Below are 24,811 nucleotides of genomic sequence, written 5' to 3'. Positions count from 1 at the left end.
GCAGATAGTTCCCCCTGAGTCATGTGCCACCCAGGGTTACAAAAGAATACCATAGGCCTACTGAGCTAGGCTGTAATTACCACACAAAGACAACTGCAGGCAAGCATCCTTTCCCATCCTCGAAACACGCACGGCCTCCCTAATGGAAGCTTGGCGTCCTGCACCATAATTGCTAACCTTCCACTTGAGGTTCTCGCCCTGGGCAGTGATTACAGAAGGTGGATGCAGTCTACGCTTGGGCCCAGACATGGGATTGTTTCTCAGTGCCAGCTATGAGTCAGTAATAAAGAACTGTTCTGTTTTCAGTACAGAGGGTCCAAATAGCCAGAAGAAAAAATAGAGGACATTTACTCTAGGAATTGTCAAAACAATTTTTCCCTAAATTTCCAAGTTTGAGAAGCTGGTGCCTGCAGAAACCAAACAGCACATCCAATGTTCTATTTTTTCAAAGTCAGACCTTCATCCAAGCCAGGTCCTCACTACTCTACAGAAATAGATTTGCGAATAAAATGAATATGCTGGAAGCCTTCGTTATCTAGCGATTTACTAAATGCGTACTGGAAGATGCTAGATTTCATAGACCAGAGAGGGCACTTAAATTAAGAAGGTAAAGAACTAGAATGTGCCCAGCTGTTCCTGCATTTCCAGTGAATGCTAAAGGAGAGAACATAGGTCATATTAGAATAGTGATTCTTAAAATGTCTCCAGGCCAGCAGCATGACTATCACCAGAGACCTTGTTTGAAAAATAAATAATCCGAACCCACTGTCCAGACCTGATGGTGAGAATTGTGTGTGCACAGCTCCTCCTGGCCTTTGGATGCACACTTGGGCTTGAGGCTTTCTGTAGTGGACTTGTGGTCCTTCACTTCGGCTGCTTGTGAACACCGCCTAGCAAACTGCTCATTGCCGTGTCCTCACACGCCCCAGAACTTTCAGTCAGTGTGCTTAGGACAGCAGCCTCAGCACTGCTGTGTGGAACAGGTTCCCCAGGTGAACTGAGCAAGCAATCAGCATTGAGCGTCACTATAAACTAGGACACAAGGGATTTAGATTGGATACATCTGGACTTCTGATTTTGCTTTTGGTTCAAAGTAATCGTGGCCATAGAATGGGTCTTGTACATCAAATAAGGAGCTTTTGAGAAGTGGAGAGGTTTCCACCTTCATGAGTTGGAGAGAAAGGATGTGAGGCTCACCAGAGATGGCAGAATATTATACTAAAGCAGTGGTGCTAATAGCTTTTAACAATTTTCCCAGAAAAGACCCTGAGAGAGGAGTGGGCTGGTCCCTACAGTCATAGTCATTATAAAAGCAACACACTCAGAGACACTGAAGAGTGACACAATACTTCCTCCACACCTTGAGTCCAGGTAACAAAGCCCTCGAGGGGAGCTCTGGGCCTCCTACTCCCTGCTGGGCTTGGAGGGCCTGGATGCCAAGGATGTGTGAGACAGCAGCCTCTTGTCGCCTACATCTGGTTACAGAAGGTACAAAATGATGACAATTTGTGTCAGGGAAAACCTGGAGGAGGTCACTCCCCCAAGCTGGGGAGATCTTCAGCATCCTGCTTTACACATGAACTACAAGATAGGCTCACCTTCTACCCAAATCAGGAGCTCATAGCCTATTACAAATCAGTTCCTCGAATTTGGTACACAGGCATGTTCGCAAGGATCTATGATTTCCTTCCTCAATAAAAAGGATCTGAGTGCTACTAAAAGGGAAGAAGCATTGCAAATTAGATTTTCAGCAGAAAGAGGCAACATTTTTATCATATTCCAGAAGAAATGATGGGCCAATGCTGAGGTTCCTAAACTGTAAGAAAAGACCAAACTCTCTCTTCAAATAACAATATATAAGACCAAGTGGCAAAGTTTGGAATGAGATAAACAGCTATCCAGTTCGTGCACATATAGAAATATCACCATCCTAATATCACTGTCTCAAGGAATCTTGAGTAACCAGGCTCTTGGGTTCTGCTCTCTTTTTTCCATAAATGGGGATAGAATGGAAAACAGAACAGACCATGCCTTTAATTCCTGGTGCCCACGGTTATGCAGACTTTGTAGCCTGACAAATCTCAGCTTGAATTTTGACTATGACATTTATTTGCTGCCTGGTTTTAAATATTAATTAAGTCTATGAATCTCAATTTTTCATCTATGAAATAGAAATAATAAGCTGTAATACCTAAGATCAAAATAATCAGACAGAATGCATGGATTGCATTTTGTTCAAAACCCAAACTACAGCAAATAAAGTAGCAGCTATGATCCTTAATTGAGTACATCCTGAAGTTTTACCTCTTTTGTGAAAGCTTCTTTGCCTGAATTGCTTATACACCTGGTCCTTTGTAGCTCTAGTACCCAAACTATGATTTAGATTTTAGTTATTATATTATAAGTTGGGTATCCCTTATCCAAAATGCTCAAAACCAGAAGTTTCAGATTTTTTTTAAATTTTAGGGCATTTTCATATACCTACTGAGATATCTTGTGTTTGTGACTTATGCCTAAACATAAAATTCATTTATGGTTCATATGTACCTTATACACACCTGAAAATAATTTTGTGTAACATTTAGTAATATTATACATGAAACATGGTTTCAAGGATTTGAATTTTCCACTTGTGGCATCAAGCCATTGCCCAAAAGTTTCAGATCTCTGAAGTGCAGCAGATTTTGGGTTTTCAGATTAGGGATGCAGAACTTATACATTGTATTTGCTTATTTACATGTCTGAAGAGATTTTCTTAAGGAAATAGATTATTTGCTTTGTTTAGCTTTGTTTTGTTTGCAGCATTAGGGATCAAATCTAGGATCCAGCATATTCTATGGAAAGCATGCTACTGCTGGACTACTTCCTCAGTCTAGATCATGCCTTTATGTCCTAATGCCCAGCACACACATTCTGCATCATATTTATTTATGGATGAATGAATGAATGAATGGAGCAGGTTACTCCTTACTCCATTTACTTAGTTATAAGAAGAATCTTAATCAAGATGGTAAGAATAGAAAGGAGGAGAGAGGGGATAGAGACCACGCACATTAAGAAGTGATGAGAATGGTTGACTATGGGCTAAAAGCAGCAAAGACCTTTTGCTTCACAGAATTTTCTAATTATAGCCAGTCATAGGTACAGTTCACCTAGAAAACTCTTCTCTGAGGACCTTGTAGGGACAAAAGAGAAAGAGGTAAAGGGCAACACTCATACAAGTACTTGGAAGAGATTTCTTAGTTGTTTGGGTCTACATAGTCCTATTGAAACCAGTCCCACCTGAGGAGAGGCTACTTTGTGCACATTACTCATAGACTAGGTGGAGCAGCCAAGGGAACCTGGGTCAAATCAAGAATCTTTATCTCCATCTTCCAATTCTTAAGAGTTTGAGGCCTGTGTCTAATTGCTGCCTCTCAAACTGTACCACTCTGGCCGATTATCATTTTCTAAAGATTCTGTCCTCAGGAAACATAGGTGCAGTTCACCCAGAAGTCTTTCCACCTCTTCCACTGATTCTTTCTTTTTAGTTCAGTTGCTGCCCAATCTCTCAATAATAATTGCTAGACATATATTGGCTCCACTGCCTCAGTCATCTCCCTTCCACCATCCCACTCCAAACCCTCTCTTTCTGGAGTGTGGGTGGGCCTGGACAATCTGCTCATTAGAAAGAGTCTCAACCATTTTCCATCAGCTAAGAAGGAAGATCACAGTGTTTTCTTGACCATTAGGTATAAAAAATTCCCCCTCCCACTATTGCAAACAAGGGCTTTAGTAAATAGACAAGCCATCAGAAAGACTGTGATGGTGTCCATACCTGCATTCTGAGAAAGCCTGCCCACTAGGACGCAGGATGACAAAATGCCATCCCTAACTCCCATCTATGCCTACACCATCTTTCAAGCAAAGGGGTTAAGTCACTGAAAAAGTGGACTTGCTGGGCAAGCCACTGACTTTTCTCTGCAGACTTCAGCTGTTATTCATCAGTATCAATACTTCAGAACTTAATCAGCTCAGTGGTAGTCTTGAGTTCAGCACAACAACATCATCCCAAGGACTCACCGCATCCTGTGAGCTAAGGACCTCCAAGATGCTGTTGAGTAATTCCACACAGTACTTCTTCTCCAGGGCCTGGTGCTGAATGTCATCCTTTGGTTCCAGCAGCTCCTTTAGCTCTTTGGTGATGACAGGGAGCAGAATGTCCCGGCATTCTGAAAGGGTAGTAGTTTTGCAGGCATGTGAACTTCCTCTCACTGGGTTTCTTTGGTTTCTTTCATATATACATATATAAGTATTTAAAATTATATAATTATACATAAATATATAAACCTTATCACATGTAACATAATTTTCATTAAATCATATGCAAATATATTCTCATAAAAATTTCAATATTAAATATTAGGCTAAGATTCTTTTGGATTATCATTCACAATTCTGATCCATCCTCACAGGCAAGCAGTACCTATACACACATACATACAGACACACTTAAGTGTATATATGCCACTGGTACACTGGTACATACATACATACATATTGTACATTCATATATACACATATGGATATATATACATGCATATACATTTACATATGTTATATTTATATATACATTTATACACAGTATACATGGTACATTTATATTTATACTGGTACATTTATATATGTGGTATATACATTATATTATAGAGTCATTTATGCATATATATCAGTGTAAACTCTCTGGTCTCAGTTTTATTTTTCTTTGTCTTTAAATAGGTCATATTGCACAGGGGCTATAATAAACCTTCATGACCTTTTCAAATGATTTTGTATACATATGTTTCAGTATACAAGATAGTGTCATTCTGTTCTGTTTTCTTTTTCCAAAGGGGATTAGGCTGTGAGTATTGCTCAACATTTTAATTCTTTTCATGATTAATATTTCTTAGGGTACTTTTTATGTTACTACATATGAAGACTAAATTATTTACTTAACTTTTTTAGTATTTTCAAATTATAGGTATACTTGCTTATTTAAGCATACCCTCATTGTTGGAAAATTTCTCACTCTTATAGACAATACAGAAAGTGAACAACATTCTACTTGCATCATTGTGCATACTGTTTTCACTTTAAATAAATTAAAACTTTTGCAGAGAACAATATCTCTTTTGACATTGCTGTCTTAGGAATTTTCTGGAAGGTTCTAAAGCCCTGCATAGCTTTTACTCCATATTTTCCTCTAAAATGAAAAGCTTATGGAACCCCCCAAAATCCAAAACTGGTTTAAGCCATTCACACCCAATTCCACCTGAGCTGAGATGTGACTCATATAAATCACTATTTCATTTAAATTCAGTAAGTGGATGTTGAACAATTTTTGATCTTTTAAGGCACTGTATTTCTGAAGATATACAGCTGACACATGGTTCTTCACTATTAGATGCTTAAAATAAAACAAAGGTGATTAGCAACCAAAACAAAGAGCCACGGCAGGAACTAGCCTAAAATAAAAGTGGAAAGAAGGAAGGGCATCTGTTGTTCTGCCAGCTCGACATCGACACTCTCTTCTGGCACAGTCCTTGACTGCTCTCTGGGTAGCTGTCTATCCACAGCTCTGATCCTGAAGAAGCTATCATAAGGTTCAGGACAAAAACCAGGCAACTGACACCAAATAGGATGGTCCCCTGAAATCTGAATCTTGGGGGAGTGGATATTCTATAATGGAAACTGCTAATATTACTAATATACATTGAATTCTAACAATGTACTGGACTACTACACACTGTTCTGTTTTTTATTCCCCCTCTTCTTTTGTGGTACTAAGGATTAAACTCAGACATGCTACACCACTGAGCTGCAGTCCTATTTATTTATTTTTATCTTTTGAGACTAGGTCTCACTAAATTACTTTGATTGGCCTTAAACTCTTGCCTGAGCTTCCTGATGAGCTGGAATTATGTATGTGCCACCACATCCAGCTTATGCATTGTTTTAAGTGCCTTGCATGAGTTACTTAAATTAACCCTTTTGGTGACTTTAGTTGGTAGATGCTATTGGTTCCCCATATTTCCGATAAGAAACCAAAGGGACTTACCCTGTGTGCACAGCTAGGAAGTGGTGGATCCAGTGCGACTGCAGAGCCTGTGCTCTTAACCACTAAAGGACAGTCTTGCCCCTTGTGGAGCTCAACTGTCATCCCAGAGGTACTCCGAGGAGGTTGCCCATGAGTGCTTCATCCCCCAGAGCTCTTATGGGTCTCTCCTCTCTAATTTATTCCCCAGCTTTCCCTGACTTTCTATGATTTTCTGTCTTCTAAGTATATTTATTTTTACTTAACTTTACCAAAGTAGGTTTATGTTGCTTACAACTACATTATTCCAACTGGAAGAGCTGCAAAATGCCATGAGAGTTTCAGAAGAAAGAAATGAGTCTGGTTAGAACATTCATGGAAGACTTCACAGGCTCTCATTGAATTGTGTCCTGATCTCAGAACTCAGATTCTTCTTTGTCAGTACAGGGGAGTTTAGCCCAGGCAGCACTGAGCTATATCCTCAGCCCTTTTTATTTATTTATTTTTTACTCTGAGACAAGATTTTACTAAGTTGCCCAAGCTTGCCTCAAACTTGTGATCCTCCTGCTTCAGTCCCCCAAGATACTTGGGTTATAGATGTAAGTCCCTACACTTATAATTAAACTGTAATCATTGCCATTAATGTCCATTCTGTCCACCCATGTGCAAGTTTGTGAAAGATGGGCAAAAATTTAAATGCCCAATCCAGCACCTGAATCCTAGCATTAAGTCAGTAAATCTTGGCTGAGTGACAAAAGAAGTGGCATTTGAGATGGTCTTTGAAGTGAATAGTATTGCCATAGGAAGAGTGGAGATTCAGAGAACAGTGAGAGAGGTAGACATATAGTTTTACAGAAAGTGGGGCATTCTTTTTTCAATAAAATAATGAGACATTACATTTAAAGTGAAAGTTCTTAAATGTAAGCGACACAATTTTTGATGTAATGATTCTTAAAATTACAGAGGAACTCATAGGCCACAGATTTAACAAGGCTTGATTATTCATTCACCTATTCTGGTCAATGTAAATTTAAAAAATCCAAATATGGAAAATTTGGATTTAAGACATTGTTGTTGTAAACCAGTGGTGGCAAACCTATGGCATGTGTGTCACATTGGGCTGTTTGTGTCATTGAAAGCTCTAAAAGGTTCGCCATCACTGCTCTAAGCATTTTTGAGAGTACATTATTCTTTGCTAAGAGATGATGGGGATAGATTGGAAAATACTCATATACCAATTATCATAGGACTTAAGTTAAATCTATACTTAGTTCTTTTCTTGTCATTAGAAAGTTGAGCTTTTGTCCAGATCTATCTACTTAAAAAGGTAAAAAACTAATTCCTACAATGTTTAGAAGCTTGCTTCCAGGACTGAAAAAAAACCTTAACTTTAAAAGGATATTAACTTATGGCTTTGAAACTTTGTGTTTATTAGAAGAAATTATATGTGTTAAGATTGTTGTGAGGGAAAACCAGTGAGATCATTTGAAGTGGTAAACAGTTCTTTGGAGATGAACAACCTCACTGTCTTTACGATACTAAACTGTCCAATTATGCCTCTACTGGTGTTCTCAGAATTAAACCAAATAGAAGATAAGAATTATAAATTCTCTTACTAAGTTAGATAAGGATTATAGTCTTCCTTTTCAAACAGTTAATTTTGTGAACAAAATAAATAAGACATTCTAACAAAGGTGATTTAAAACACAACAGATTCTTCCACAATTTTCTTATCCATATTTTCCCAGAATTCTCTAGGCAAAAGCAAGTCACGAAGAAATGCTCTTTCAGAAGATTCATGTCACTGCAGTGTACAGGCTGGCTGGAGGAGGAGGAGGAGACCAACAAACAGAGACCCAGGAGGATGCCCTTGTGGTTTTCCTGCTGAGGACAGTGAGAACAGAAGTGCTGGGCTTCTCCCCAGCCCACCCTCAGATTCTTACTTCTGAAATCATATATCCATTTATCTGCTGCAGCTAATGATTGATAAGATCTTGAAGGGACATGAAAAAATGAAGCAGGAGTGGTCAGTTGTCTTGAGTTTAAAATGTAAGAAGAGGTTGGGACTGTAGCTCGGTGTTGAGTGCATGCTCAGCAGTCACCAAGTCCTGCGTTCAGTCACAGACACACACACACACACACACACACACACACACACACACGTGTGTGTATTCAAGGACAAAAATAGCCTTTTCATCTTTACTCAAGACTAAAAATCATGTAAAACTCTCCTTAGTTTTAAAATGAGAACAATAGGACCTACAGCAAGGAGATTTATAAAGGCAGGTAAAGGGCTAAGCCATTCATATAATTAATTAACTCATTCGGTCATTCCATTCCATTTATTGAAGAGTTTCACTATTTTAGGGTGAAAATGAATGAGCATGGGTGTACTGCCTATCACTGCAACCAAGTCAAGGAAGATAAGAAGAAGAACTGTGTGGATGACACAAAATCTAGTGCCTTTACTGCCCCAAAATGGCAACATGTTAAGACTGGTAACAAAATAGAGCTATGAAATAATGTTTTTTTTCCTTAAAATCTTGTTCTATTAGTACTTCAGTTATGAAATTCCTATTAGATCTCACGACAAAGATATGAATCCTAAGGAAAAAGGCTGATGAGAAATTTTAGGAATTAATGATCTCCTCAGGAAGCCACTGGACTTAAAGTTCAACTTAAAATTGAGCTCCGTTAGTAACTTTTCAGAGAAAGTCTGATTTTCAGACTTTTCATGGGAAGCCTTACCTCCAGAATCTTTTAAGCACTAGACAGTTGCTTATGGACAGGGATGATGAAGAGCTAAATTATCAGGGTTGAACTGAATGATTGTTACAACTTTAGCCAAAAATCTAGTATTCCATAAACCATAGGTTCAGAGGAAGTGGTAGAGAGAAAGATGCATTCATTAAGTAGAAAGACAGTGGACAGTTGCATTGCTCATAAGTGACGGAGGCTGTAGGAGCTGCATTCCACGCTCCAGCAACAGTAGAGGTATATCAATCTGAAAGGCATCGGCTTTACAGATTAGCAAAGCCAGCATCTCCATAAGCTGGAGACTCATGGTGCTGAGAATCAGCAAGATTTTTACTCAGGAAGCCATTAATAACATGGCCTGTTTTGCAGAGGGCACTTTGTCTTCTCTTTAACTATGATTTCTCAGAAATGTCTGGCCCCTCTGTTTTTAGATGAAATAATTTTTCTCATTTGTAATTGAAGCTGTGAAATTATATTAGCCTGCAAAGCTTCAGGAAGCAGCATTTCTAAATTGTCTCTTGATTGTCAAGCAGACAAACATAAACGATTTAAAAGATAAATATTGTAAAGCCTTAAATCAATCTTTATAAGCCAAGGTAATGAATATCAGAAATGTGCATACCCTCACAAGGTTCCTGCCTTAGGTGCCCAATGTCTGACAAAGACTGGGAGATGTGCCATTCAGTGACAAGTCAAAATTATAATTCAGACCAGCCACTAAGGAATCTGCAGAGCTACTCAACTCTTCATGTTTTAATCAATGGAGTTTTCTGTTGTCCACCTGACTACAGGGAGGAAAATGCCATGCTTCTGGGCTTGGACTTCTCACTTTTTCAAGAAAGTTTTCTTCTATGGCAGTTGGTACCACCTACTTGAATCCATAGCCCTCTTGAAGTGTGATGTGTTTACAGTAATCCATAAGTCAGGAACACTTCAAATAAGATAATCCTTTGCATCTGCTCTTCCACGATATCAACCCCATGGAAAGAATGAATGAAGATTCTTTGTGTTCTTTGGAAAACCATTTTGATGTGTGTCTTGGTTACTTTTCTCTCACTGCTGAGACAAAATATCCAATGCCCAAAATTAAGGAAGCAAAGGTTTATTTAGCTCACAGTCTGTGGAGGTTTCAGTCCATACTTGGCTGGCTCCAAGGCAGAGTGGCACATGGCAGAAGGCAACCATTCATGGAGATGGAAAACAGCAAAAGCAGCAAAAGCAAAAGGGAGAAGTGGCAGCAAGAAGCCTCTTCCTCTCCCTTACATATGCAAACTATTGGCTCCAGGGTTGGTGTAGCACTCACACTCATTATCCCAGCATTGGACTATGGATCAATCATAAATCTAGAAGCCTGCTCTGTGACTGAATGAGGATTTGAGGGGACATGCAGACATGAACCATAACAATGTGCTGTGAGTCAAAAATCTATCTGTGATCATAGCCACCATCCCAGCCTCAGAGGGAAGACCTCCTAAAACCCATGTCTGGACCTAACCATCCTCCCCACAAGTCTGTTTTTCTCCTTTACTTTCTCTCAAAGTGAAGATGCCTTCTGTTATGCAGTCTTCTCTCCAGACCTGACAACCAATCCATTGTGAAGCTATATCCATCACACCCAAGCCAGCTTTGCCTATGTTCTGGGTAGAGTCTCCTAACTGAGTTCTTTTCTGTCTGCACACAAGAGTCCCTGTGGACAGGAAATTCTTTCATAACTTCCTACTGAGCTGAGGGTCAGTCTTATGAATTCTCTGTCACAGTGCCAGGCCTTTCATAAGACCCTTCCTTTCCTGTCCACCCTTACTGCTTACAACTCCTCTATCTTTCATGGTTTCTCTTTTTCAGCTTCTGGGTTTTTGCACATATTACTTGCTTTGTCTGGAATTCTCTTCACTTGACTCTTTGAGGTCTTAACTAAGATGTCAAGTTTTCTAGGACAATTTTCTTAGTCTTCCAATTTTGACTCAGATAACTGTTTTCTTTGCTTCTGTAGCACCTGGAATGTTTTCCATAACACCATTAATATTTCTATCATACCATTTATCACAATATGTGGTCATTGTCTGTAGAATAGAACAACCAGTGAGATTTATGCTTGTCATCCAGGAAATAAACCTGAGACTCAAACTAAAGGCACAAGATATTAATTACCCCATATACAAAATTCAAGTTATCTCCAGTAGCTGGGGTACACCATCACCCCTCCAGGTTCTTGGGAGATGCCAGTGTAGGACCAGATCTACACCAGGTTGCATGCATGCATCCTAGAATAAAAAAAAGATCAGCAGAAGTCTCTGGATATAATGTCCATTCAGAGACTCCCTTAGCCCTCTCCTCCCAGTAACTGAGACAGAGAGACAGAGACAGAGACACAAAGAGAGACAGAAAGACAGAGACAGGCAGAGAGAGAGAGAGCAAGTGCATTATTGGTCCCTTATGTCCTTGCTAGGAAAGTATGAAATGTTTATCAGCATCTAATTCTAGGCATAGGCTGGTTCCACTTTCAGCATGGAGAGCAAGCAGAACATTTTGGAAAGTGGAACACTGTTTCCCAACTTCTCCCTTGCTGTGGGTTTGTGTTGGGGGTTCAGCCACATTCAATGCTGGTATCCACGTTTTTCAACAAGACCTGGCAGGCTGCACTTGGAATTGTATTCCACTCATAGCCAGCTTCTCACTTTGTCACTGGCGTAGCTTAATCGACTCTTCAATCCTGGTCGATTTTTCACAGACTTTAAGGTGAAACTCATTTGGCTTTGGCCAAGTTCCTATTGACTGGAAGTTGAATTCAACTCAGCTCAAAACTCTCTTGGGGGGCAAGTAGAGTTTGTGGCTGTAAAAGCTGACTTTGCTTCCTCCAGGCCTTTTGGTGTCCCAGGAAATCCCCTGATTGAAACCCCAGGCTCTTTGGGCAAAGTTGAGAAATGCATCTCAGCTCTGATCCGCTACTTTTCTGCTCTAGGGCCAGACAATGTGCAGACATCAGAGGCCACTTGGCTAGATCAACTGGACAGGAAGGACAGGAAGGACTGACACAACTATGCTCTAACAGTAAGCAATTTGTTCTCATAACCTCCTTCCTCCTGCCACCTAGTCATGAAGGAAACTAATTCCACCCACTGGAAAATCAATAACTATCCACCAACTTCATATCTGGATCAGGTTACAAGTCTTTTACGACTCTACTAGTATTTTTCCCCAACACATTTTTCAGTGGCTCTGCATGACTCACTTCCCTTACTTTCCCCAAACACATCTAATTACAATACCCGGAATCATCACTCACTACCTCCAGCCTGCCTTCATCATGTCATCCATTCCCTGTTGTGAACCTTTAGGGCCAAAATATCTCTCCCTACCTAAACAAACCCAGCCTATTTAGAGATTATAGAAATCGGCAACTGCCAAAATTCTCTTGAGGTGTCTTAGAAGGGAGAAATAATAGCACAGTAAATCATCTCAAAGAAGTGTACTTGCAGAGCTTTCTTTGAGGCTCCCAGTTAAAGTCCAAATCATTAGTGCTTGCTTTTACTATATATCTCCTATATTTAACATAAAGTGTGATTTTGCACCAAACCTACAAACAAGTGCCCTATAACTTGCTGTATGCCATGCAGAAGCTGAGTGACAGTGGGAGGCATAGACTGATACATAATTGCTGGAATTCTTAAAAGAATGTGCTAAAGATGTGTCCGAAAAAGTAATGGCGACTATAAATATACTTTCAAATATCTGGTCGTCTCTCTGGAACCTCTCCTTAAATATGAATTTATGCTTAATTTATATGCTTAATTTATTTTATTCACATACATAGACCTACATATATATATGCAGGAGATGAATACTTACTACAACAAGCACTGTTCTCCTGCATATTATATCCTGGGATGTTTTAAACAATCAAATAAAAAAAGATAATAGTTGTCTTCTCCCTAAGTAAACTCTGTGATGAAATTTAGGTGAAGGTAATTTATTAGGACTGTAAGGGGAGCACACCAGTGGGGCCATGGGGAAAAAGAAGCAGCAGCACAGGGTGCAAAACACCAGCAGCCCTCACAGAAGGTAACTTTGGGACTCAGTCCCTAGGGAGCTCTGCAGACTTCGCAGGCCTCAGGGAAGAAGAACCCGGAGTATTCAGGCCCAGGTGATGGACAGCCCTAAGTTGTCTGAATGCTTCTAGAGCACAAGGAAAATGTCCTCCTGCCACTTGAGAGGAGCCCTGGGCAGCAGATTCTTGCTGTTGAAATAGAAATCCTGGGCAGAGCCTGGTGATGGGGCTGCAACTGTGGATCCTGATAGCTGCCTACAGGACAATCAAGCAGGTACCATGCAAAGGTGTGTTGGGGAGGGGGTAGTGGCAAGGCCATTTCCTATGGGCAGTCACAGAAGGGCTCCTTGAGATGGAGACACTTGAGCATGTAGAGATCTCAGGGAAGAGCATTCCAGCAAAAGAAAGTCAGGCAAAGGTCCCAGGACACAGATTTGCTTGAACAGATGGAGGAATCGTGTGCAGAAAAGTGTAGCTGGACTGTAGGAAAGAGAGGGAAACATGAGACATGAAATTTGGAGAGGTTGGTTGAGGCTCAGCCTGGTCTCATCAGGCCCTGGGCCTTGGGTTTTGATTACTGGGTGTTATGGTTTGTGTCTGGATGTCCCCCTCAAAACCTCATGCAGTCATGGGGTGGGCTTCTAGAGTTTTTGATTAATTCATGGTCCAATGTTGGGATTATTGGTGTGAGCGCTACACCTGCTCTGGGGCGGGTAGTTTGCATACAATATAAGGGAGGGAAAGAGGCTGCTTGCCACTGCTCCCTTTTTTCTCTTGTTGCTTTTACTGTCTTCCTCCCATGAATGGTTGCCCTCTGCCATGTGCCACTCTGCCTTGGAGCCAGCTGAGTATGGACTAAAACCTCCACAGACTGTGAGCTAAATAAACCTTTCCTTCCTTAATTTTGGGAATTGGGTATTTTGTCTCAGCAATGAGAGAAAAGTAACTGAGACACTGGGTGGAGACAAACATTTTTTGTCTGTGTTTTTGTGGGGACTGGGGAATGGGACGAGAGCAGAAGGCAAGAAAATATAAAACAGACATTTTTAGAGGGGAAGAAAGAGTCCAGTGTTTATTGAGCCTCACTCCTCTGTACCAGAGGAGTATGTTATTTCACTATGGAGTATGTTATTACATTGATTTCATGGATGAGGGAACTGAAGTTCAGAAAGGTTTGGGACCTAACTAAAACTGCATAGGTAGTAAGAAGTAGAGGTGACTTAAACCCAGAAAATGTGATTCTAGAGCCCACCTTCACATCTGCTAAGCTATCTTACCTCTTTACTGTAACAGTGCAGGAGATAGAAGATGAATGATGGATTATTTTACAGCAGTAGAGAGAGAATTGGGTAAACTTGGGCTATGTTTTTGAAGTAGAGTCAACATGACTTACTGGTGAATTCAATGTACTATATACATGTGAGGTTTTGGGTATTCAAAGAAGAGAACATAAGATTCCTTTAAGGGTTTATCACATTAGGAGTTAATCACAGAGAATATTTCATTGCTCCAACTAGCAAATAAGGAAAGACTCCTGTTGACATTTCTGCAGAAGTGGGAAGTGCCAGCTTCAGAGAGGGCCCGTTGTCATGCCTCTTGCAAGCTCTTAAGTTATAATCAATGTGTTCTGATAGTATGTTCACAGTCACCTTTAGTTGTCTTGCTTGTACTTTGCTGCAACTTCTGACCAGCCTCCTCATGGCCAACTCACTCATTCAACCACAATCCTGCTCCACAGAAAGTGATTTTAGGAATATAAAGACACAGACATGGTCAATTGAACTGCGATCCAAAATGTGATTTGCTCTTTAATGCTTAGAATGATTACACTTGCAATGCTACAGCAGATGGGTGCTGGTTGGCCTATCGGAAGACTGAGCCATAGTTACCTCCCCACCTTGGTGAATGGAAAGAGAAACAAATAGACAAGTTTGGGGATGGACCAGGTGTCTGTGTACTTGATAGTGTTAGCCATTCTTAACAGGATTCCTAGGAAAATAATGTTCTCCAATTCAGATGCATGCATGAGGAGAAATGCATCAAACAGCTCTCTGACTGCTGGGAGCAGTGTCTGATATCTTATGAGCCCAGTGGTCCCAATTCAGTGACAAGTGGAATTCACATCCATTTGTAAGTGCTCAGGATGCCCCTTAGACCAGTCAGCACCATCAATACCTCTCTGGGACTAACCACTTCTGACCCACTGCTTCTCTTTGGCACCACACTACACAGTGTCCCTGATCCCACACCTCTAGAGACCCATCCAGGTTCCATAAATCCCCCTCTCTACTTAATCAGGGACTATTATTGCTTTAACTCCTTCTGAACTAGTCTGTAGTCATACATACAAAAGGGTTTTCTCAGCAGTCAAGGTTATTATGACAGATCTACTTTAATAAGGGACAGAAACTGTTGGGAGTGAGCAAATTGGAGAGTAGAATATTGATTATGAGAGATATGCAACGTATGTTGAACTCCTGGTGAGGTCTAGGCACCATACTGGGAATCTAACCTTTGCCCAAACCTACTGTATAGACTGCACTCCCCCATTTTACAGATGAGAAAATGGGTGCTCCAAACAGCTTGCCCAGGGTCACATAGCTAGTGTGATGACAACTAAGGCAGGATGTCAGTGCATACCTGTTGGGCTCCAGCATGCTCAGGCTCAAATGTGAGGAAATTATTTCCAGCTGCTGGAGTCTACAAATTTGAGGCAACCAACTTTGACTTTGTTAACTCCTATCAGTTAGCTTAAATGGAAGAGCCAAGACTGGTTGGTGAGTTTGTTTAACAGTTGATTCATGTTTGTTTTTCTATGAGGCTAAACTCCCAGGGGAATTTCCAAAAATAAAACCTCTATTCTAACATTCAACTACTGAACATTAGTCAACTTAGATTAGTCACTTCTTTCATTTCTTAAATTAACTATAATTGATTGAGTCTACCTCATTGCAGTGGCTAGCAAACAACGATCTCTAGCTTCTTCACATCGTTCAGTAGCTTTTCCCTAGTAGACAGAGCCTGGCATGGGACCCCTAATCTCAGTCAAGTCATGTCTCCTACCACTGCGAGCCCAATCACAGTCACAGTCACACAGAAGGATCCTAGTAAGTGTTAGATGGAAGAGGGTGTGCTTGCAGCTGGCAGAGAGGAGCCTTCTCTCAGAATCAGAACACTGGTGTTGGGTTATCTCAATATTTATTCCGCACCCTTCTTGAGGAGAGCAGGTGGTCACAGCTGGGGCTGGGTGGGGGTGAAAGAGGATGAGAACTGTACAAGTGTTCTTCACTTTCATGACCTCCCCTGATCAGCCCTGTTAGCAATTTCTTCCCGTTTGTGGCTTTACCTAATCATAGAGGAATATCTGGGGAAGCAGAGCTCTAGATTAAGATTAGGAGGCCTATCTCAGCCTTTCTACTATCACACTGTATGACCTTAGATTCGTCATTGCATTTCTCTTCCTCCAAAAATGGGGATTAGAATGCTCTTACATCAGTAGATCAAAATACATGATACAAACGCAGCTGCAGTACTGTGTATAATGTAGCACTGAGAGCTGACACCATGCCCAAAGATTTTGAGTCCAAAGCTGAGCATGTTGCTCTATCAGTTTCCTCCAGGTATGTACACACATCACAAAACACCCACTCCACACATCCTGGAATGAAATGGACTCAAAGCCATTACCTGCATCATTCAAAGGACATTTTGGTCTGACATAACTAAACTCAGAGAGTTGAGCTTCAAGAGATGGGTAAAAATTGGGATACATGCCTCAGATTTTTATTTTCCCTTTTGCGTATGGATCGCCTAAGGAGGGCTCAGGCAAACTTCCTTTGAAAGTCGTTCTACATTTCTGTTTGCAACATACAATAATAACACCATTTACAGACAATGTTCTATTGCTGCCATCGCAAAACTTGCAAATGCAAAAAGAAAAAAAAAACCAACAAAGACAACAACAACAACAAAAAACCCAACAGTAATGTTTTGGATCAATAGGAGCAGCTAACATTCCATTTCTGGGAAAAGTGCACATTAAAAGCCTCTTGTTTACATTTTAAGGCTAACAGAGGGGCTCTTCATTTCAGAGAATTAAATGAGAAAATTCTCCTGGATTCAAGCATTAGCAAAATGGAATGGTCGTGTAATTGTTTCCAATCATCAACTGATTCTCTCCTTCCCTCACCTTCCTACATCAGCTACAAAACAGAGGCGGGACCCCCTCCCCTGCAGCTTCATACACTTAAAACTGAGTGTTGTTTACTACAAAAGGAGACCGAGAAGTAGTGTATACTTCAGACAAGCTGAGTAACTGGAAGCAAACTTCAAAGAAGAAGGGTGGGGGAGTCAATGCCATTTTCCTGTAAATAAAAATGGAAATGGGGAGAATGTACCCTCTGGCCTGGCTTTCTTTCCTTCACGTGCTCAGCTAAGAAAGTGGAGGGCAGAGCAGAGGCAGACCCGAGGGCCATTTGCCTGCTTCCTTTCCCACTGGGCTCCCAGAGTCAAGATAGGCCTTCCCTGGAAGGCCCAAAGCAAGGAGTGATTTAAGAAATGAGTCCCTACTTCACTCTATATTTAAATAAAACGGTCAAAATGAAGCTGCTTAGACTCTAAAGCAATAGAACAGGAACTTGGTAGAGTGAGATGGAAGGAAGTGAAGAGAATAAATATCCCTCAACAACATGTAATGAGCCCTTTGCACAAAGGGAGCACACTGCCTTTGGGGCAGTCCAAGCAAAATAAAGACAAGAAGCAGCCAATTGATGGGAACAGAATAAAAAACACATACAATGAAACATACCATGGTTCCAATTATGTTCAGTCCCTGTGGGTGAATCTGAAATTGTGCTCCTATGAAACTGATATTAATATTTTATTTTGGGCATTACTTGTTCATAGGTTTATTATTAGTTATATGTACTTCTCTGTAGGCTACCTAAGCTCAAAAGAATTTTTAAAAAATATACCAGTGTAAAAGTTCATGCGAGGGCTCCAATCAGCTGCCTCAGGGCAGTAAGGGAAATCATGCAAATATAGAGCCTAGAAACTACCGCTTTCTGTTCATTAAGGCAGAAGAGCAATGATTTCTAGAAGGAAACATGGCTTTTTCTGACACTAAATTCTTTAAAAACTAAAACTTTTCATATTGTAGAGCATTTTAATGTTAATACTCTACATTAAGTTGAGTCATGATCAGCTGCTTTTGATATCAAATTGTGAAATTTTAGTTCTGAAAAGAACTAGGGAAAACCTGTGTGTGCAAAGGGGCCGGAGATGTAGCTCAGTGGTGCAAGCGCCTGCTTGGCAAGTGTGAGGTCATGAGTTCAACTCTTGGTACTAAAAGAAAAGAAAACCTATGTGTGCATATGAAAATTGAAAAAGAAAAAAGCCAGGTGCAGTGGTGCACACGTGTAACTCAAGGTATTTGGGAAACTAAGGCAGGACAATTTGAAGTTCAAGACCAGCCAGGGCAACTTAGTAAAGCCATTCTGGACAGCCTGTCTCAAAATGAAAATAAAAAGGGCTGGGGAGGTTAGCTTCGTGGTAGAGCACTTGCCAGCATACACAAGGCCCTGAGTTCCATCTCCAGTGCCACACACACACACACACACACACATTCATCCACTGGAAAACAATTAAGCACTGAGGGCCTACAAATATCAAGCATCATCTGTGACACAGCAGTGTCTTGGACTTGGATTAAGTAATAAAGACAAAGAGAAGGGATTAGTGTCTGGGCACGTATAGGAACATTTCAAAGGCTTTTATGATGGACTGAAAGTGAAAAATGAGGCACTACAAAATTTGAGGGCTATCTCTGAATAGTAGTAGAAAAAGAATGGAAGAAAAGAATAGAATAATCACAGTTTTGGAAATGATGAATTTGAGTGCCTGAAAGATCTCTAAACAGAGATATCAAAAGGCTAACCATGTCTGAAAGAGATCTAGTATAAAGGGGTGAGCATTAACTTAGCTATATGAAAGACACAATGAACACAGCTGCTTCTCACCAAAAGACATTCACAATGGGCAACTGCAAGTGACTAGCAAAGAGTGGTTTCTTGCTTTATTTTTTGGTGATCATAACTGTCATGGTAAAATGAAGAAAAGAAGGAATAAAGGGGAAAGAGAAGAGGAAAAAGGAATAAATAAAAGAGGAAGTCATCATAGAGAAGAAGAAAGGAAGCAGAAGTTAAGACAAAGAAGATGAGAAAGTGACAGTAGAGAAGAAAAAGCAGAGACAACAGATGCATAAATGGGGAGTGTACAGAGATGAAGGAATACAGGAAGTTGAGATATGAGCTAAAGGTGCTGAGAAATGTGGGATTTTAACTGAATATTTTAGAGCATCAGGAGAACAAGGTTTAGATAGAGCCCATAGGGGTTAAGCATCCTGAACTGCTACCCAGCCAGATTATCTGATTAATAAGTTTGTCCCTACTGTGACTTCACCAAGCAGCTCCAGGTGGCTGGGGCGTGAGGGCCTGAGGAAATGACTGGGACATCAGCCAGTGACATTCTAGAGCACCTAGGATGTGCCTATTGAAGGTAGGGCTGGAACAGTCCTCTCTTTCTCAAGGACTCTCTGTTAGAGCGTCATATACACAGCCTGCTAACCCAAGGCATGGCACAGTGATAAAATGGACTATGAAAGAAGAGTGGAAAGAAGTGTTAGCCATCAAGCAGGCTCCATTCACATTCCTCTGATGCCACATGATAAATGCTGTACAGTCAACAGCAAAGCATGGAGGATGACACCATGGAATCTCAGTCATTCTCTGTGTGATCTTAACCTCTCTGTATTCTTGTTTCTTTATCTGTAAAATGGAGGTAATATGTCACCTCCCGAAGCAAGACTGTGAGATAAAATAATATACATATGGCACTTGCAGCAGCAATCTGGTTCATAGGCAGCACTGTAAATAGGTAAGCTGCTATGGTTTCATTTTTAAAATATTCATGTCATTTTCTAGGTAATGGATGTATGCTATATTTTATTATGGGTGGTGGTTACATATATGCACATATACATAAGAAATTCACTAAAAAGTATACTTGACATATGTTTTCCTATACATAAATTATATGTTACACTAAAGTGAAATATATAGATTTAATTATATATAACTATATGCATACACATAGTTATAGTACTATAATATGTACATCTATGGCTTACAACACTATGTACATATATACTATAGTAATATATAATATATAAGTATATATTTCACTATACACATTACTATTTCCCCTGTTTAACAGAGTACATGGTGAGAATTCAGAAAGCCAGGAAAGATGCCTAAGGTATCTCCCCTGGACTGACCGTCAGGCATCCAGAATCTAGAGTTTGCTCTTAAAGTTTGGACTAAGTTCCCAGGGACCCTGGCCCTCAATAGGAAGCAAGACAGCACAGAATTAACTCTTTATACTAAGAACTCTACAGAGCAAGAACCTGGCAGGCAATGACACTCTCCATCCTCTGACACCCAGCAGAGGGCTGGAAGTGACTAAGGAGTAAAGGGACCATACCCCAGCACCCCAAATCTCTCAGGGGCCAAAGATGACCCACATCTAGCTGCAGTGTACTCCTGAAGAACATGCATGTGGCTCTTGCCAAGACAGAGCATCAGCCAGAGAAGATGGAGGGCTCATAATTTATGAGGTGCTTTAGAAATTAATTTTGTATGCCTCCTCCATTAGCAGTGTGTCTGAATTAACTTTAATATGCAAGTTATCATGTTAATTTTTGATACTCAAAAAGAATGTCTCATCATTAACCTTTCAGCCCCGAAATTAGCAATGCAGTCTTTTTATTAGCGGTAATAGAAGGAGCATTATTTCTTGGCATCTCGATACTCTTAGCTATCAGTATGCAGTTCCACCAGTCACTTGGTAAAACCTCTGCTGATTCAGAGCCCATTTTTCAAACATTTGACTCTAACTGCCCATAAGTTATCAGAAGTTGACTCCACCTTCCTTTTTTTCCAGTTTCTCCTAAATGAGAATAAATTTTCTACAGAAGGAGCAGTCAGTGGGAGGAGGCTCACAGAAAGAGTAGACATAAACATGTGCTGTGTTATGTCCATGAAAGGCGAGTTTGCCTTTGGTTTGCTACCATGATCTTCAGAGCTCGAGAATTCCTGACAACACACTGATAACTAAGAAGAAACACCTCCTACTGGGAGTAGAGAAACATGTTAAATAATATCAGAAGATTCACTGTTAAAGATAATGGGAAAAACACCCAAATAATGCAACCTAGTTCATCTTTCTTTCCACATATCCACTTGATATTGGGAAATTATAAATAACAAAGCTGTGAAAAGTTCCATATCATATTTTGATATATAGCATTAATAGTCCTATTTCATGTATTCTATACACATGCCAATATTTACAAGGTAATTATAGCAGGAAAATGTTTGATATATTGCATCTTGCTATCTTTTTCTTCTCTTTAGACCCTCTAATTGAATAGCAAAATAATCAGAAGGTAAGTAACTTCTTAGAAGGGGATAAAAAAAGGTGAGAAAAAGATCTAAAATATAATCTTAAAATGGAGTATCAGGTCCTGAAACATAAAACCAGTTTCAGCTCACAACAAATTCAATAGCATACAGTTTATAATTTAAAATATAAGCAAAAATATTGAGATGTTGAAACTAAATTGACTGCCAATCAAATTTTGGCTTCTAGGAGTGGTACCAATAACAAGATTGTTAACATATCTGAGATTATCCCTGGTAGATGGGTGTAGAGGGCCACCTGGACAACTCTCCTTGAAAGAAGAGCAATTATCTCTATTTTGGCTAAACCTGTCCCTAATTCCATGTATTGATGTGTATGTACAGAGCTGGCCAGGACTTTCCTTATTCTTTCGATTGGCGTCAAGCAATGCAAATTGGTCCAGCTGAGGTGCCGATGTGTAATCTTTGAAGCAAAGGGACAGGTCAGTGTTACCCCGCCACATAGCTCACAAGAAATGTGTGAGCCGGGTATGAGGGAGAGACATGCTCCATGCTGTCAGAGCCTCAAAAAGAGTCTATGACTTCCCAGGGCATAAAAAAATTACACTTCAAAGCTGAAGCACCAACCCCAAGGCATTGGATACTACCTGGAATTGTGTTATTCAAATTATTCCCTCTGTATATCCTTCTCTCTGCATATTACAGAGGTGATTTGAGACCACCTACCTAGCCCAGCTTGCAGCACTCATATATTCCCTGATACTGTCACTGCCACTCATCCTTGAGCCACTCCCTTCTTCACGAATTAATAAAACCTTCATGAATTAATAAAAGGGTTCAGCACTGCATCAAGGCCCTTGTTCCAGTTAGCTACCCTCTTAGCTGGACTTAGGATACCCTTGGTTCCCCACAATTACAAATATGCCTTAGTGTCTTTATTCTCACCATGGATTGCACTGGAAGTGGTAGACTGGAATTAATTTGCTAGAGTTCCAATAACTTTTCCATGGGATTACAAATACGAACTTCTCAGACTGAGCTCTCTACAGACGGGTAGCTTTATGTTTTCCTTTAAAATATAATAATTGTTTTTCTAGCTGCTACGTTAAAAAAAGACAAGACATGAATAAGAAAGAAACTTGGATCCAGCCATGTTTATTCTCAAAGGGTATTGAGAACACAAAGGGAAGATCAAATATTATCAAGCTTTAATTAATCATTATTTTGCCAATGGGTAATCACCATATACCGGCCAGAATTTATGACCTGTATTGTTATTTGCTTGATATTTTTCATAAAATAGATTCCTCTTAACCTTTCTATATTTTTTAGAAGAAAACTTTGCTACTTCAAATGGAAAACCAGTATCTCTTGCCATAAATGGAAGAAAATAGTAACAATCAGCATGATGAAAATAAGACACTTTTATTAAATTCTAAGAGAAGGATAAGCCTGAGATTTTTTCTTTCTTTGTTATCAAAGGAGATTAGTAGAGAAAGATTAAAGAAAAAATAGCTAAGGTATACAAACCTTGATATAATCAGAGAAGAAACTGAAAGAGAGTGAACGATTACCAGCTCTATGATACACTACTTTACCTGTGCACATTTAAAATTATCTGTCACACTATGAAAAATAATTTTGCATAATGGGGTAGAAGGCTGCACTTTGAGAAACACAAGTAAAAAGAAAGAAAGAAAATAAGCATTGCTGGCTTCTAATCCCAACACTTGGGCAGATCATGTTCCTTTTTTGGACCAGTTTTCTTGGACGTAAAATGAGGCTGGTTTAGCTAATCACTCAAAGGAGACTGATATTTCTTACTGAAATCTTTATACATGTTAACAAAATATCTTCTCATAATCTAACTGTGAGGTAGTGAATTGCATTTACCCTGTTATCTGAAAGCTTTACCAGCACAAAATAGTAAAGCTTTGAAGAACATCAGTTATTTTGGGGCAAAAGAGCTTTTAAAGCTGGAGTGTTCAGGAAAAAAAAATCAATGAAATTGCCTGCAGTCTCCACAACACAAAAGCTGATGACCCAGGACGGATGCTCAGACTTTGGGAGCCAGTGGGCAGGTTGAAGCTTTAAAAGGACCCAACAGACCTTTGCCTCATCACGGGCCTGGGCCAAACAGCAGTAAAAGAGGATACCGACTTCAAATGACCAGTTTTCTCTCCCTCCTCATAGGAAAAGCAGTAGAATGTGAGAACAGAAAAGTCAAGCAAAATAAAGTTAACAATTATTTAAGAATCTGCAATCTTGCTCATGCACAAGATCTCACACAGTTAAGCAAGTTTTTCTATCTATAAAAGAATGACAGCAGCCCGCTTCATAAGGTTTCTATAAGAAATCATAAGAAGTAATCATTAGTATAACTATAGCAGTATACGTGTACAATATATCCTCTTTCATACGTTTTTGTTTTCCTGTCTTGATATTTCAAAAAAAAGTTAATTTAAACAACATCTTATTTTTAATACTCTACATTGACTCCAACTCTGAACTGATAATAATAAAAGTGAATCTAGTAATTCTAAATGAATAATTAAAATGGAAATAATAATTATACTAATTTGAAGCTATCATTTATGGAGCATTTATTACCATGGAGGGACTTTATTAAGCATTATTTCATTTAGTGTTCATTTCAGCCCTGTTATTATCTCATATTACACTCAAAAAAGAACTGAGAACCAAAGAAGTAGCATGACTTTCCAAAGTCATTGATGGATATAACTCAGATAACAAAACAAATAAACCCTGCAGTGCTTCTCCAGAAGTCAGTAAGTCTTTGGTAAAGAACTCATCCAGGGAACCAACTTGATACATTTGGTGCTAAAGCTCAGGTCATAAAAAATCAGAGGTGACCCAAATCAAGCTGGATAAAGGCTAAGTAGTCACAGTTTCTAAAGCCATCTGGTATCTCTTTTTAATAATTTTTAGAAATTGTAAACAACAAGAATGAATTTAGAATCCATCAGGTCTCTTCTCAGGAGCCCCATGGCACTTTGTTTATATCCTTTCTGTAGAATATTCATTCAGCTGCTTAAAAGAGAGTCTCATTCTGCAAAATGTGTACAGATGAGCTCCTTGAGGAATCACTATGCTCTTGCTATCTTCATGTTTTCTAAATGGCTACTCAATGCTCTGTTTGCACCAGAAGATCAATAAACACAACATTGAGTTGGGAAACCTGTTCTAAAAGTTATCTCTCTTCTTTAAAAAAGTGACTCCATCTATCCTGTGGGGAATTTGAGATGTCAAAGACAAAGCTAAGATGCGTTTGAGGCAAAAGCAGACTTTAGACTAAAGATTCAGTTCCGGAGTTATACACATCTAGATGGCACTGAGACACGGGAGTGGACGACAACCTCCCCAAGCAAGAACAGGCAGAGCGGAACCAGAACACAGCTGAGAACCAGAGCCTGGAGTGGTTGCTGGATGAACTGAATACAGGAAGTATTCTTTTCT

At 39.8% G+C, this 24,811-nt stretch overlaps 1 protein-coding gene across 2 annotated transcripts in view; it reads right to left on the bottom strand.

The window, feature by feature from the left end:
* The window catches only part of Dock2 (dedicator of cytokinesis 2), a 429,458-nt gene that overhangs the window by 259,584 nt on the left and 145,063 nt on the right, over positions 1-24,811 (bottom strand). For both annotated transcript variants that reach the window (XM_005376310.2, XM_013509168.1), the window contains one exon: positions 4,063-4,211. In XM_005376310.2, coding sequence (XP_005376367.1) covers positions 4,063-4,211 — 149 coding nt within the window. The remainder of the gene's footprint in view (positions 1-4,062; positions 4,212-24,811) is intronic.

The sequence above is a fragment of the Chinchilla lanigera genome, unplaced genomic scaffold (genome assembly GCF_000276665.1).
Source record: "Chinchilla lanigera isolate Chin_1 unplaced genomic scaffold, ChiLan1.0 scaffold00007, whole genome shotgun sequence".
Taxonomy (NCBI): Eukaryota; Metazoa; Chordata; class Mammalia; order Rodentia; family Chinchillidae; genus Chinchilla; species Chinchilla lanigera.
The sequence above is the reverse complement of the archived record's forward strand: the minus strand, read 5'-3'. Positions and strand labels throughout refer to the sequence as shown.